Source organism: Astyanax mexicanus, chromosome 8, assembly GCF_023375975.1.
Source record: "Astyanax mexicanus isolate ESR-SI-001 chromosome 8, AstMex3_surface, whole genome shotgun sequence".
NCBI classification, from domain to species: domain Eukaryota; kingdom Metazoa; phylum Chordata; class Actinopteri; order Characiformes; family Acestrorhamphidae; genus Astyanax; species Astyanax mexicanus.
Window position 1 is genome coordinate 23,997,675 of NC_064415.1, and position 17,528 is coordinate 24,015,202.

At 36.0% G+C, this 17,528-nt stretch overlaps 1 protein-coding gene across 1 annotated transcript; it reads right to left on the reverse strand.

Moving 5' to 3' along the window:
- Positions 1-2,878: 2,878 nt before the first annotated feature.
- si:dkey-19b23.10 (transcriptional-regulating factor 1) lies at positions 2,879-17,182 on the reverse strand. Its single transcript, XM_007248046.4, has 12 exons — positions 16,914-17,182; positions 14,620-15,475; positions 13,593-13,708; positions 11,149-11,274; positions 10,814-11,025; positions 8,569-8,720; positions 6,342-6,445; positions 6,171-6,231; positions 4,728-4,816; positions 4,496-4,642; positions 4,224-4,324; positions 2,879-3,467 (listed from the first exon to the last, which is right to left on the reverse strand). The coding sequence occupies exons 1-12, from the start codon at positions 16,926-16,928 to the stop codon at positions 3,062-3,064; spliced, it is 2,385 nt and encodes a 794-aa protein (XP_007248108.3). The 5' UTR covers positions 16,929-17,182; the 3' UTR covers positions 2,879-3,061.
- Positions 17,183-17,528: the final 346 nt, after the last annotated feature.

Here is a 17,528-nt window from a genome sequence, read left to right on the forward strand (position 1 = left end):
GTGTTTTGTCCACCCGTAGATATCGGACAGGTGGTGTATTTACGCCATCGACCTCCTGGGAGAAATAAGATTCAGGATGCATGGAGTCCAACTATGTATAGAATAGTAGACATTCAGGGTACCACACACACTGTAGAGCCTTTAGAGGGAGGACCCATTAAGAGAGTCCATAGGTCAGAACTAGAAAGGACGAGTTACTCATCACCACCTGAAAGTAACTTGCAAATAAAAGAACCCCAACATTTTATATTGTGTCCTGGATGTTCTCTTTCTCCACGGGCTACACAAGGATCAGTTATGTCTGTCTGGCAGGTTAAGCTTGAATAGAAGGGACAACACTGAGGTCATGTCTGCTGAGAATATGGCAACCCTGGGCTACTTTGTAATGGTCACTGCAGGGAGAACTTTTTCAATTGTGCCTGAAAAGATAATACATTGAAACTTAATAATTCTCTTTTAATGTTTTAGTTTTCTTGGCCTGGCTCAGGTCCAGGATTGAGAAACACTGCCTTCGTGTGTTCCATAATCATCGCCTTCCCAATAGCAGGCCATACCAGGACTCATCTACATGTACTGCTAACCCACAGCGTGACACCAGATGGTTTTCCTTTGGGCTTCACTTTTTGGGCTTAGTTTTGATCGGGTTGGCTATGATAACTTTACACGTCACAGCATGCCTACGGTTGCTTCCTTTTTACAGCTAAATAGCATATATTTTGTCCTGTTCTATGCTTTCAACCTTACATTTCAAGATGTTAACCCAGTTATAAGTGAGGTTGCTGCAGACAAATAAGATTTTTTTGTTTGAATTCTTACTTTAATGTCAATGTAGCTTTATTGTTTAATTACGAAAAAGTAACGTGTACACTTATTTTGTACAGGCTTACTGCAAGGTGTATAGAAGCAGTTCAGACTGTTCATCAACAGGAAGTTCAGAGCTAGGACTCACTTCCAGTGACTGCTAGAATTGATAGAACCACAGGAAGGTCAGTCTTTGAATCATTACTTGCTTAGGGGCTGAAGTATTTTTGATATTTAATACTTGCATGCTTTCACAAAATTACATTTCTGAGAAAGTGGTTTTAAGTCTTAAAGACCAGACATATTACCACACTTGGAAATAGATATCTTTACTGCCAGTAGACACCAGCTTGTTGTTCTTGTCGCTAACCTAGGTTGTTTGAACAGTTTTGCCCAGTGATACTCTAATGTAATCTGAGTGTAGATACTTTTGACCACAAAAATGTATTTTTGGCTCTATACTTTCACTTTTGAGAGACTGACTGTATCTACACTTTGAAGCTTTCAAGTATGGTTTCTCTACTTCACACCTCTGTGCCTGACCGGAGTGTCTGTTCTGTAAGTGTGATAGCATCAAATGATTTAAAGTTCGCTTACCCGTCCTCACCTTTCATAGCACCTAACTTAGAGATGGGTTAACTTGCAGGCTTTACTGCCAAAAACACACAAAGTTCATTCTCACTCATGACTCATTAGTGGTTTAAAAGCCTAAACCCGACAGGAGACGCTTTCACAGTAAACTGTGTTACAGTTACTGAGAAGCCAAGCTTTGAATTTATAGTGCCAGTCAAATATGAATGTGAATGTCTATCTGGGTCTATAATATGCAAGTTGTGTGTCAAATATTGGTAACTATTGGTATGGTTTTAGTATTTATTGTATGATTGGTGCATCGACTGCACCTGGTTGTATAGTGATTCTTTTTTTACCTTAGGTGAAACTATGTTAACCTACTTTTTGTACGTTTGAATAAATGTCCAGCTTTAAGCTATTCTCTTTTTCAACATTTAATTTAGTTGTTTCACATTGTAATATAATGCAATGTTTTTAAATCTCTGTACTTGTTTTGGACTGTACTTGTTGACAGCCTATAAAAGTCATGGGGCAGAACTAGTATTATGTACCATAGAAAATAAGGAACACTCAACTGACCTGTGGGATATGTGTGTAGGGTCTCCTGCACTAAATATGGATGTGATTTTTGCCACAGTCACTTGTCTGGTTCCATGGACAATCATACCCACCCACTGCGCTAAACACTTGGTAGTAATATCTTCTATGATGTGTTTTCAGTACACACGTGACATCAACGTGAATGTTAAATGTTAAATGCCTGCCCAGCTTCACAATTAGAATGTCCTTTCGGTCACCTGCTTTTAGGCCTCACTTGAATAATTTGATAATTCACAACACCCCGCCATACACATGCTGGCTATTATACCACAGTTAGTTCCAACCCTGCAATGTGATTGGCTGAGAGGCATTCTATGAGTGCCGTTATCAACCGGTTATGCACTGTAACTGAAGCTCTCCATGTATTACTCTGCCATATACAGGTAATCTAGCAGCAAGACAGCGCTTACAAGCCAAACAGTGCAGCTACAAACAGAGCAGTAATGAAAATATTGTAACCAAACAGATCATATTTTCTCATTATCTTTAACTTAAAACATTTTTATAAACCGCGATAATGGTACTGTGGTACAATTGCAATAATACCCTTGAGGTTCATGCTATAACATGTAATATTGGCACTGCTGTGCTGCGGTCTTAGGTACGCGGGCACAGGCAGAGTACTGTAGATCAGCAGTGCCAATATTACACGGTATATCACTCCCTCTTGTGTTTTATTGTGTATTATTAAGTGTTCAGCCTCATTTATATGATGATGATGATGATATGTTTGATTCAGCTCTTTTTACAACCCTCACCTCACAACGTTTACAGGCGTGGGTGTTCCGAAGCTGTCTCCTGAGATAACACTTCCTGATCAATTTATGCACTGCTATTACATGACTTTTGGCATGTTGGCATGATGTTCTTGGCACAACTAATGCAATAACTTTTGCACTCATAATTAATAAAAGAAAAAGTAGGTAACCTGTTTTTTAATAGTATTTTTTTTTTGTTACAATTTTTTACTTATTTACAAATGAAGCTGTACAGTACATTGTCAGTCTTGCTCTTTTCTTGGTAAGCCAAAGAGATCTTAGAAAGATCTGTCAGTCAAAAGTTAAACACACAAACTGGCTCTTTAGAGTCAGTTATAATAGAGGCTGGATTCCAAATTACCGTGCAAGGCACCCCAAGTCTGTTGGTTCCCGGGATAAAGTGGCAGTGCTGGGGCTTTGGGTGCTACCTGTGGGCTTTGTGAAGGGCCCATACTACTTATTGGAGGTGTGAAACATGAGTTCTGAGTCTTTGCATTCTGGAGAAAAGCCAGCTGGGCCTGAGACTGCACCAGGTTCTGGATCAGACTCTGGGTTAAGAGCTGATTTTGATGGCTCTGGGTAACAAGCTGGTTAGTATGTGCCAGGGTTCGGCTCTGGTTCTGCATGGTCTGGGTCATGTTGTGGTTGTTCGAATGGATTCTCTCCCTCCAGTCCTCCTGTTGCTGCCGATGGATCTTCATGTGGGCATTTCTGCTTTTGATCTTGTAGAACATTCTGACAATTGAGCAGAAAGATCAGTTAGATTGCATCATCTGGTAATCAATTATTTTTTTTAGCTTCTTGGAATTTGAATCAACACTAGACTGGATCTAAACATGCCTTGCATGGCTTGTAACACTCAAAAGGCATGTACTAAATCTCCTTATTGGATGTGTCCAGTCCGTCTTACAAGAGAACACTGAAACACTGACCTGCATTGTTACGCTGTGAAGGTGTGCAAGCAGGTCATTTAACACAAAAAAAGGTAATATGACAATGACCTATATTTTGTGTTAATGCATAATAATGTTCTGTTATTTTATTTTGTATTCTGGCATGCGGTATAGGTCTGTGCAATGATGCATGTGCGTAACAAGCGGGGATTCACTGACAAAACAGCAATGAACGTCTGACTGTTGACGTCTGGCTAGGTTGTATTTAATCAGTGGCGCAGCTGTATTTTCTGTTGCCAAGATAGCAATACGCCAGGAATTTATCTGAACACACCTCACTTCCAGACCTCCAGAACACCACATCCCATCGGCATAGATATATTCACTAGCACTGTTGCTATTTAAACGATGCAGGTGGAAGGCATGAAAATAGACAGTTGGTGGGGTGTAAGATAGCAATGAGCATTGCACTGAGCATCGCAAGATATATTTTGTTTTGATATATTTAAGTTACTATATAAGCAAATTTTACATTTCTTTTAAGCCACTTCCCTTTGAGTTGTTTATGGCGTATCCGATGTAAAATATGTACACTTACTTTCCACATTGTTTACATGGGAAGCTTGTAGCCAGTGATGGTGTATGAATAAGCCTGTCCATGTTTATAGAGTTCATCATTATCTTGGCTGGCATCATAACCTGTGGAAAAGTAATATTAAGGTACTGTCATATTTGAAGGCACTGAAATCATTTCACAATTTTGTTTCTGTAGAATATCTTAATTTATTGCTTGAAGATTAAAAAGCCAAAATTGTATTAGTGGATGTTGCATTAGGGCCACTAATGCAGTATAACAGACAATAGGTTTACCTGGTTAGCAGAATTGAAATTTGTTCCAGAGTCCATCTGTTGCTGCTGCTGTTCTTTTTCTCTCTCTTTCAGCTTTCTTTGTTTCTCCTGTAAACGCTTGCAATGATAATAGAATTCCACACACTGTGATATCCGCTTTGTCTTCACCTAAAACACACACACGTATACACTGTACAAAATGTCTTATGTTTTAAATTGCGCTTTTTGGATTTTAGCTGTGAAAGACAATTACCATTTTTTGAATGAAGGAAAAGTCTTTGCCGTAGAGAGTAAATGCTTTGTGGAATAACTTTTGTTCGCTTGAGCGCCAAACATCGCTGCCTAGTAGAGAATAAGAAAGTTACAGATGATTATTGTCAATACAGAAAACAGTAACAATGGTAACTTGCTTATTAATAAATGCAAAGCTATAGTATACTTTTATTATTGTGAAAGGAAAAAAAAAAATCATAGGACCGTTCTGTCCACAAGAATCTGTTTATAATTATTGAATCACAGTGCAGTAGGACAAGCAGGGCAAATAGGTGAACGTTTTTACTTGAGAAGTTTCACTATTTATTAATTCATACAATCATTCAGAGTGGTTTGATGCAGAATGTTCCATTCTATAAAAAAGTGTGTCAAAATGGCTGACAGAGATGATGGTAATCATATGCCTAAAGTGTTCAATGCCCCCTAAAGCTTTCTCATAGTTATGAGAAAGTTATGACATTTTTTTTTTGATCCTGTTGCTTAAAGTACATATATTTTTAATGTGTAAACTGAGATATACAAGCATAGTGTTGCAATATAAATTAGAATTCGGAGAATAATCAATTTGTTTTTCTTAAACAATTTACCCTAATTTTACTTAACATTAAATATAAAGCTCAGACATGCAGTTTTGCTGGTCATTTTGGATATCTAGAAAAATGACTACATTGCAGACACTGAAACTCTCCTCACCACTGCAAAACTAAACATTTTATACAATTTGGATCTTAACACACTGGTGGCTCGGATGACTGGTGATGCTGGGAACAAGTTAAATATCTATTTATGGCAATTTTTAATCAACATTAATATGTAAATATTTACTTATTTGCCAAAAATCATATAATTTAGAAGGCCATGTGTCTCATAAGTGAATTAATAAAGAATAAAATACAGTTTAACTTTTACTGCCTTTTCCATAATATTTTTATTTTTATGCCAATTTAATTTTTTATTATTTTTTAGTTTATTATATTTTAAACTGTGGTCAAGTGGGAAGCATTGTGGCCAATAGTTGCTTGTAGATAAAGGTACATATAGACTGCTGAAAAGGTGGGAACTAAAAAAAATATATTTTACGCTTATACACAAATTTTTCTGTGTCAGTCAAAGCTCAGACATTTTATGCTCTTTAAAAATCCACACACATATGGCACACATACCAAAATAAGGATTTGTCCAGGATAAAGAGGATGCATGGTTATGGCCTATACAATACACTTTTTTATATTACAACATTCAAAATGACTGGAATTATTCAAAATGTTTGGGGATTGTCCCTAAAATATTAATGTGACTATTTGAAAAGGACACATGTGAGACTTCCGTAAGAGTTAGGACATAAGGGGTTGAATCTTGTATATGCTTGTACACTTAACACATACAGGTCATTTAAAATGTAACATTAGCTGTTGTTCAGTACCGGCATAATGGTAATCTCTTGAAGGTGAAGAGTTGGAGAAAAACATCATGTCCAATGCAGCCTGTAAGAGACAATATTAAAGAAACAGAGTATTTATTGTTGGCTAAGTATTATATTGTCATTAAATTACTGTAACTAAAAGTCTTAAATATATGGTTAAGGGCTCCTCACCAATATGTTGCCTCGGCACAAGGAGAGACTATGGAGGGCTAGCTCCAGATTAGCACCACCTCCAGGTAGAGCAGTAGAAGTGCTGAGATCTAGAAGATTCTCAACTGAGGGAGAAAGTCATAGTTGAATTTAATGAACGAACATATTAGGCAATCTCTGTTAAGCTTTAGGACACGATGAAAATCCTAATATAAAATCTTGTGCGTATCTTAAAAACATATGGAAGAACATATTATGGCATTATATTAAGCAATTTAGGCATTAAAAGATATTTAAATACAATACGTTACTGTTTTAGCTTCCTTTAGCATAGTTACGCATTCCTGTCTTAGTGTAAGTAAAGGGTATAACATTGCTTTGTCACAGCTTCTTCCAGTAGCTTAAACTGTACCATTATAATTGTACTAAGTAAACCCTTGCCACCGTCCACGATTTGTGAACAGGTTATTTAACCTCCTAAGAACCGAACTCCTGCATGGCATGCATTTTTTGGGCTAATTGGCAACTGAAAACAAAGAATTATTTTTTTACATTATGTCGTTTCTGAGAAAAAAATATGTCGACATATGAGGACTTTAGTTTTATATTTTAATAGAACACAATAAAGTCACAATAAGTAGTGATGTGTAAAACATCTATTTTGTGCCCGAACACAGCAGCATTTTTTGCCTGAGTGCAAAACAAAAGTATTTAAAGTGCTGCTTCAACACAAAGACATAATAAAGTAAAAAAAAAAAAACCTTGACTTAAGTATCATTTAAAGTTTCTATACAATTTGAAACTGTAATGTGTTAAACTCTTCTGCCACCACTAGGTGACAGTGTAATGGCCTCATAAGAGTACACCAGGCTCTTGTAGAGCAAAATTTAGTGTTGTGGGCTAGACAACCCAAAATGTAAATTGTAAATTAGCAAACAGCAAGCTAAATATGTAATTGCTGTCGGATATTAATAGTAATAGTTAATATTAATAGTAATAATTTCCAGTCAAACAAAAACCAGGCCCCTATCTTTATGAATAGTGAGATACCATTATACTCGAAACTGAAATTCAAATAGCATAAAACATACAAAGAAAAAAATTTAGCTTAATGATGCACATTTTTTTAATATATATTATAGTTCTATATTTGCCAGGGAACAGTTTTTTAATTTCTTTCAATATGCAAACAGTTGCCATGATGAGCATTACAATAACTTACATTCATACTTTAACCAGTGTCAAGTCTCCACATTTATAACATCTCTAATAGTGGCAAAAGCTGATATTTTGCTAGTTATCTTAGCCAACACTGAAAGCATTTAATAAGAAAATATGTATCTTTACCATGCATTTTATAATCTATTTATCCTCATAGCTGCAGTGTATTAACAATGATGCTCCCTTTCTTTGAATGTCATTTAAATTCTGCTATTGTCCTGTGGATTGCTAGTTGCTGTGGTTTCACACTTTTGACAGAGATCTTTATCTTTCTAAACCGAAGATAATGTGTGATAATGGCTTAGCAAACAATACATAAATTAGATATTGAAAGATTTTAAAATGAATTATAATCCCACTTAAATTCAACTAAATGGTCAAAAAGTCTAGATTACTGTATATTACAACACACATAGTTGATCATATAGAATTTAAACATTTTATAGAGATTACTGCAAAATATGTTAAACATGGTGGAGGTAGTATAGCTTGGGGTACATATTAGCCTCTAGAAGGGGCCATCCATGTTGTCCAAAAAAATAAGAATCTCAGTGTTAATTGACTTTTGAAAATAAACTTTAAACTTTTGTGTTTTAAAAATGAGGGGCATTCTAAGGAAAATGAAAAAAAATGAATTCAACTAAGAAGTTAATCTGTTATCATCGCCACACATCTGCACACATTTGTCACAGCTCATCTTATTTGAATACAGTTTTTTGTTTTAGGAAAGTGATTATGATATGAATCTGCGGTTTGGTGTACTGGTGTACATAATAGCCAATTTTGACACCTTTTATTTATAGTTTATTTATAATCAGTATAATAAAGCCTAAAATTCTGAATTTAAAAATACATGTAAATACATTACACTGCAGCAGCAAATCATTGCAAATGTATCTTAAATTAAGACGATATGCAGGTAATGATGTAACTGACCAACATGACCAAATACTACTTTTGAAACACAAAAATTAGGTAAAATAAAAATATTCAAGTACGCTCCTCAACACGTCTTTATTGTTCTTACCATGTTCCTGAATGACGTTACTCTCCTCTAACTCTGCCCATGGTTTCCAAAGTAATTCCTCCTGCAGTGGTTCCTCTAACCAATCCTCATACTCCCCTCTCTCAAGCAGATCTGGCAACTCAGCTTGAAACTCCGGCCCAATGTTCACACACCTGAAGTTTGTGTTTGAAGGAAATCGGAGTTTAAGAGTTTTTAAAGCTGCGACTGAATATCATCCTCGTTATCAGTTCTGGGTTTTACTATTAATTTATTAATAAGATATGTAATAGGATTTATCATTTTATAATTAATGTGATATTGGGTGAAAAAAAAAACATATATCCCATTAAATGGCAGACTGTCTTCAACCAAGTAATCTATAATAGACGTGCTTATATGGTTTCTGACACTATTTAAAAATAGACAAAAGAACATCACAACTGGCAATGAGTATTAAATGTTGGCAAACTGTTTGATTTTTCACATTATAAATATGCAAAATGAATGAATAATTTAGATAATGCTTTTAAAAATATTTTTGAAAGAATATAACAACCTTATTTTAGTCAGTTATTGCTGTATAAAATAAAATCAGTAATTTTTTTTTTTTTTAGAAAATTTCTTTTAGATTACAATTTTTTAATTAAATTACTGTATTTTAGGAAGTAGTGTATTAACAGTGATTTTATATGAAATATATGCTCACCTGTGCAAAACTCAGAGACCCCTGCCTGGCCATCCCTTCACAATTTAAATTATGCTATTGGATTTTAAATGTTTAATTATTCAATTAATTTAATAAGTTTTGTCAGCTGTGTTATGTGATATAAATCAAATAAAGAACTTCATCTGTTTCATCCTAAAGATAAAAGATTTAAATGCTGCTTATCTGATGGAAAGGTTTGGTGGCCTACCAAGATTAACATGGTTATCAGGATTTTAATTAATAACAGAACAGCATTTTGTAATGAGAATTTCTATTGAAAGGGAAATGTAGTCTAAGACTAGATTCAATTTGGGAAAGTGACCTGCTGAATATTAGTAGTGTTTAGATTAGTTTACTCGTTTGGGTTAAAATTGTGATTCCATTTGTAAAGTTATAAGCTCTCAGTAATTGCTATTAATTGAGCATAACTCTGCACAATGAGCATAATGTTAAAATGTTTTATAAAGTTATTAAATTTAACCACGGTAGGTGACACTACACCTCAGTTACACTGAAACTCATTAAATAAATTAGTATTGTCTCCAAAACTCAATAAATTGTATATATAGTATATTATATATAATTTTAAATATAAGTAAAAATTATCTTCTTAATATATTATTTAGATTCACTATTTTATTTTATTAATTTGTTATTTATTAATTTGTTAATTATTTGTTGTTGTCACTTGATGTTTTTAAAATGATTGAAATAAGTACTGTGACATACAGCTTTTACACAACATACCTAAAAAAATGTATGTTCATACACTGGGGGGAAAAAAAGTATTTTATACGCTGCCAACAAAGAATGGAGAGGTCAGTAATTTTTATTGTAGGGACACTTTATCTGTAAGAGACAGAATCCAAATAAAATCCAGAAAATCACATTATATGATTTTAAAAAATTATTTGCATTTTTTTTTTTATTATTTTATTTCTAATTTTTCCCATTTTCTCCCCAATTTACACGGCCAATTATCCAACCCACTCATTAGGATTCATCAGCATTGCCGAGCAGCCAGCGCGCTTGGAGGAAAGCGCAGCGGCTCAGCTCCGGTACATCAGCTCACAGACGCCCTGTGCTGCAGACATCACCATAGGAGTGATGTGGGGAAAGAGCGCCATCTACCCACCCAGAGGGAGCAGGGCCAATTTTGCTCCCTCTAACGCCGGGAGCTTGATGGCAAAGCTGCATGAGCTGGGGTTCGAACCTGCGACGTCCCGCTCATAGTGGCAGCGCTTTAGACCGCTGGACCACTCGGCGCCCTATTATTTGCATTTTTTAGCATAAAATAATTATTTAATACAATAGAAAAACTGAACTTAATATCTTTATATCTTTCAGGTTTCAGGGCTGTCGCCGTGCAACATTGAGTTTCAGCTCTGTATGGAGGAGTAGATTTTTTTTTTTTAGATTCTGTCTCTCACTGTTAAAGTGTACCTACAGTAAAAAAAAACATGACAGATCCCTCAATTCTTTGTAGGTAAGAAAACTTTCAAATATTTATCTCTCTAAACTACATCTGTAAAATCTCTTTTGACACTTTTTTTTTCTTACCTCTCTTGACCACTGGGCTCCGTTTCCCTTGACCACAGTCCCCTGTTGTCCAGTGGAGGCAGAAGGTTGCAGAAGAGTCCGGTTCCACTCCGGCAGGGATTAAGCATTGGAGGCGGAGTGTAGTGAGTTGAGTACCAGTAATTTTCTCTCAGTACTCCTGACTGAAGGACACTTTGGAAAGGAAGTCCAGTGTAAATAGCTGAAGCAGAATTCTAGTAACAAAAAAGACATAATTCAACATCTGCATCATCCACTAAATCACCATATTCATCAGAGCAGTGATCCCTGTTACACAGTGTTACATGTTTAGCATCTGGCTAACTTGTGCTTTATACCTGAGAGGTGGGTAGACATAAGAAATTAGTTCTCTGGAGCACAGAACTGTGCTTTGTGTCCTCATCCACCCTCAGCCCTTCTATCTGAGTATGTGATGGATGGACTGGGGGGCAAAAGGGTTGCGACTGTGAAAAATAAAAACAGTTCAGAAACAGTAGGTCAATTTTCTTCACACTAAGTTGGTCTCTACTAAATTAGACTCATTAAAAAACTCATTAAAAACACTGTGACTTTGAAACTGATGCAAGATTTTGCATTATTTTAACAATTTATCATATTTTTCTCCAGAGTACACAGAAATTATTTAGCACATTTTTTAAATGTTCATCTTTTACCAACCTTGTTCTGTTTCAAAGATACATTTTTTTAATTTAGAAATTATTTTAATTAACTTGATATCCTAACAAAGTTAACAATTAATACTATTCCAACAGCCTGGACAATTTAATCTATACCTTAGTTTGAAGTATAAAAATATTAGATGAACCTAATAGGATTAATTGCTTCAGTACCTTGAAAATAAAACAGTATAAAGTTGTAATGTCAAACATTTATAAAAATAAAAAATATATATTTATAAAACTAGTTATATGAATAAAATGACTAAATAAAAAAATGTGGAGGTTAACATTACTACAGATTTGTAATATGTTAAAAAATGTATTATTACACAGTTTTTGTATGAAATTATACAACTAGGTTGCAGACACAAAAACCATGTTATATGGATACAAAACCATGAAACATAAACAGCCAAGAGTCTGTCTTTTTTATTTATACATCACTGAATGTCCTTTCCTCTACTTGCTCTTTAAGTGATACATAAACTTCTAAAAAATGGAAGAAGAGGAAACAAGGTCATTCTTCTGACAAACTGAACGATAGAGGGAGAAAAGAGCAACAGAATAAGTCCCAGTCACGAATTTCGATTCTAAACGATCAGTGAGACGATCAAACCTTTTATAGACGTGAAACTTAGCATGACGCAACTTTCTGAAATTGTTTAACCGAAATGTGTGCAGGGCTCTACATTTATTCAGTTTTAAAACCATGAGCATATTACTCCTACAAAAGTATTATTTCAGCATTTACTTTTTTTGATTGCACAAGGTTGCCTATGACTGACTAAAGTCACACTAAACCAAATGAGAAATTTTATTGCACAACGTTAATGCTAATGAACTAACTATATATATTTATTATATAGTATAAACATATTATTGTAGAGTATAAAAGTCCTTATCTTAAGTTCAAGAGTTTCTATGAAATAGACTGTACAGGCAAATATTCATTTTTAGTTTTTTTTTAAATTTATTTATTTAATGTCATGATTATTTCATATCCTAATAAACTGGATACCAAATTCTACCAAGCATCTGACATGTTTTGTTTAAAAAAAAAAAGGGGGGGGGGGTTATACATCAGATTTTTAAGTTTATCGCCTTTACATGATATTTCGTTGTTGATTTAATTTATGAGCAGAAATGCTCATTATAGCAATAATATAATATGTATATATGTATAAAAAATATATTTACAAAATAGAGAACATGATGTGCAATCATGTTTTACAACAGGGTCTATGTTAACATTACAAGCCTCATTAGAAAAGTTTTCTTTCCTTTTTTTTTGCTCAGATAACATTTGTCTGTTTTGACAGTTCATAAATGTATTGTAAAAGACTCGTGAGCTCGTGTGTACAGAAAAAAAGATGCATCTCAATAATTTCGAACATTCGCATTGATGATGCATACCTGAAAATATGTTATATGTGATATGTTTCTGATCTCAAACACACATGAAAGTGTTAATACCCAAAAAAAGATCTGTGCAACATTAACCCTTTAATGTCTACTCATTTTTTGGTAAACACACTCACCCACTGTATCTTAATAAATATTGTATTAAAATTAACTTGATTATTTCATCTCTTTCAAATGAAGTAGGCAAGATCTACTATCTACTAGTTTTCCTCTGTAAATCACTCCATGTGTGGATTTTTTTAAATGTACGCATTATTTACTATATATTAATAGAAAATGTTTTTTATTAATAGAGGTATGTGCTGTTGTACTACAGATACTATTATTATTTTATTTGTGCTTTGTCTTCTGATTTTACCGCAAAGTGTCCCCTCAGATTTTTCTTTGGAGTATATTTTTAAAACTATGTGATCACTAATTTGTATTATTCTCCCAAACAAACATTTTTTCTTGGTGAGGACATTAAAGGGTTAAGGTTCAAAATCTTATTTTAGTTACTTTAGCTTGGTAATATGAATGTAACTCTGGAAAGTGTTTTTAATCTAAACATAGTTCAATTAATTTAAATGACATTTTGCCCATATTTTGTAAGCGTGTCCAATTTGGCAAATACAAATAAACAAAACTGTGGACAGGACAGATCAAATGAACCACTGTTGTAAGCATCCCAGAGAACTGACCTGAGACCATGTTATGTGATCTTCAGAGGTGACAGGATCATGCTCCAGCTTTAGGACAGATTGTGATTGAGGATGGTGGGCTAGAGGTGAACATGGAGAATTCTCAAGAGAGCAGTCTAAGAGTGGAGAGAGAATTGTTTAGAATTTTTTGGTATATAGAATGTTTTGCCATGTGTCCAAATATCTAATAATCTGGACAGCCAGAAAACCACATGAAGTTGTGAATTAGATTCAAACCAGGTAAGCAGGTGGTTTAAAATAAAATTACAATCAGATTTAAAATAAAGCATCTAAAGCCCTATCTGGACAGGATTAGTTTTTCAGGGGGACTCCTGTGAAAAATATTTCACACTTCTACTGCAATTAAAAAAAACAGGAGGACCAGTGAATTGACATTGCGTTCAGTAGCTCCTCCATTTCCACTTGCAGTTGTGTTTACGTGGCTCTCTGTGGAAACACGCACCCAAAGTGTAATTACGGTGTGTGGCAGTGGACAAATTACCTTTTTTTATCAAATGTGAGGCGATAAAACTCAGAGATGAGCATCCGGACAGGACTAAAATTACTGGAGGACCACGGAGTTCAGTGAAAACAGAAGGATCACAGAGGTCCCCTCATAAAAAAAAAAATACTACAGGACCCCCTGAGTCCTCCATTCGGATAGGGCTTTAGTCTGGATGCTCTGGCTGCTAAATGACCGGATATCAAAAACATATCTGCACTGTGGGTTTCTGTGGTAACAAGGTTGGTGCTCTTCTTGTACCCCTGCACTTCCATCACTCTTTTGGATGTGTTGTTGTGTTGTAAGTGATGCAAAAGACACCCTGAAATCTGATTTGAGTGTCCAGAGTGTTCAGACTGAGATGCATCTGTAAAAATCCCCTTGCAATCGTATTTTAAACCTCCAAATGTGCTTTAGATCTCATTTCATGTGGTTTCTGTCTGTTCAGACTATCAGATATTAATCTGGATCAAATCTAGATATGCCAAAAGGGCTCATGGTCCAAACAGAGCGCAATACTCTTACCTGCATCTCTTTGCGTTGCATTCAGGTGTCTCGGATGAAGCCCCACTCCATCTGGGTAAATTGAGGATGGGCTGGGATCCTGGTGGAGGTGCTGTGTTATATCTCCACTTTCTCCGACATCAGTGCAAAGCGTCATCCAGTGTGCAGGAGAGAAACTCCCAGGAAGGGTGGAACCGGTACAAGAATGTGGTGGAAAGAACCGCATGGAACCTTCGGAAGGGGAGTGTGACTGCAACTGCACCTGCACCTGGTTTAAAATTTGTGCAGCAGGAGGATGAGGGGCTCGTTTGGAAGGTGAGAGAGAAGAGGGAGGTAGAGGTGTAGGAGGAGGACTCAGAACTAGAGGGAAGGAAAGAGTGGGGAGTGGGGGAGGCGAGTTATTTGGAGCACCGTTGTATCCTCCATGTTTACCAGCAGCAATGCTGTTATTCCTACAAATGCTTCGGCTGGAAAACGCGTCAGAAAATGAGTCAAGTTTTTGATGGTTTCCTCCGGTGCCGCTGTAGTCGTCCAATGTCGCGTGTTGCTGGGAGTTGGAATTCCATTCCTCTTCATACACTCCAGAGTGGGCTTTGAATCTGTGCACTAACAGAGATTGAGACGACACTGAAGACTCCATGTCCCAGTATGCTGAGTTTATCTCGTCTTCAACTCCGTTCATGCTGGTTCCTGGAGTTGCGCAGCTTCCGGCAGGCTCACACAACAGATTACTGGTGTCCCCATAATGGCTTAGTCTGGTCATAGAATTGCTCTGATAAAGGCCATGGCTTGATCTTGGTCCTTGTGGCTGGAAACGGTACATGGCAGGGAAGGGTAGAGAATCTGGAGGATGGATGGACGTGTGGTCAGCCATGATCTGTGAGCAAGTGTGTGAGACAGGGAGAGAGAGAAAGAATTAGATGCAGCTTAAAGGGTCTGTACTTGTCAAGATGAGACAATCATATTAACCATAATTGTGCTGGAAGCACAGATGGAATTTTCTATTCTCCCCATTCATGCAGTGAACACACACACATACACAGAAAAAGCAGTGGGCAGCCATCGCTGCAGTACCCGGGCAGCAGTAAGGCTTAAGGGCTTTGCTCAAGGGCCCAACAGTGCCAGCCTGCTAATGCTAAAAAGTATTGAACCTACAAACCGTCATTGGTAACCTGTGATCTGTGTGCTAAAGCATTCGAAGGTCACAGCAAGAGAAAGTACATTATCGATTTATTGTACAGCATATAGATATATCCTGCATTATTTTGCTGACCTCAATATTGCCTGTTATGTTTCTTTTGCAAGGAGATTGCATAATGTAAATGAGTTGATATGACTATTTCCCCTAAAAGCAGTGTTTTTATTTTATTTATGATTCATAAACCTTTCATATTTCGGTCCCAGCACCTGAATATTCTTAATAATTAAAAGTAGAGCTGTAAGATATGGTAAAAATATCATGTCATGATATTTAAAGACAATTTCACTATAGACAATATTTTTCTGCATGGAATTGCAGTATTGCAAAATACTTTAGAAGTGAAAAGTCCTTAAAAAAACACTAATTAAATGTGTACATTGACATTGAGTACATTGACTTTTTTATTTTAAATATCCTGCAAACAATTAAATTAAACAGGAATAATGCTCTCTGTAATGAACTATATAGTTGAGTCAGTTGAGTACAGTTTTCCAACCTGAACATGCTTAAACAATTGTTGTTAATACATTAAGAAAATGAATCACAATACAATTAAAAAAATCCACCATACTGTCCATCTCTAATTAAAAGTTAATTGCTGTTTAAAATCATGTGTAGATGCATTTTTACTCTATAATATTACCATATATGTACATATCAGATGAGCATGAACATTGTTTATCAGAGTAATTACTGGGACAGTATATCATCCAAAAAAAACGTTGACATGAGAGGCCTAGCTCTGACTTAAATTCTGAATCATATGATCAAGAAACAATAACTACTGATAAAAAAGTTTGAGAACAGAAGCAGCCTTTCTTAAGGTTTTTCCTCCAATATAAAATTCTATAGTTCTCTCTCTCTCTCACACCGCCCCTGCTTCACCAGCTAACCAAGTTAAGCGATCCGGGGGTCAAACTAAGAAGAAACACAGATAGGAAAATAAATACGGTGGCAAAGTTCTGCCAGTTACAGTAGTTCTAAACACTTTGACAGCAGTAGGTAGTTTTGATTGGTTTGCAGTTCATCCTCACAGTTCCTCATGTTGTAATGTCAAATTTGTCCAATTTAGGTTATCTTGTCTTGTCCTGATTTCAGCTTTTCTCTCACTCACCTGTCGTTCTCTCATGCTTCTTTCTTTTTCTTCAGGTTAGTTGTCTCTGTTTTTCTGCCATCGACACAAGGCAACCTACTTGGACGCTCTGTGGTATGTGAAGTCTTCTACCACCAAATGAAAGTACAAGACCTTAACACACGTGCAAGCTTTCTTTCTTTCTTTCCCTCCCTCTTATTCGGCCCCCTCCCTCCTCACCTCATTCTCCCCCACGTGTTTTACATACATACAAACATTTCAAATAAACATGTAAAAGCACACCCCCACTTAAACAGACAGGAACACACATGTGAACACGCAAGCAGGTGCCGCCGATCAAAAGGTAACTCACACAGACAACCCCACCCCTAAAACCCCAAAAAGCAAACCACATCCTGGGGAAAGAGTCACGGATCTCCCTCTCTCTCTTTCTCTTTCTCTCTCTTTCTCTCTTTTTTTCATCCCATCCCTTGCTCTTTCTCTCCCGCTTAGTCTATATATAGCTCTCTCCTAGTGTATCTCTAAGTGATGCAGTAACAACGATACTCACGATACTCATGGCGTTGTAGGACGCTCAGAAATGTTTCTTGCTTGATTTGAAGTCTGTGGATTTTTTGGGTTGATTCAAATGGGCAC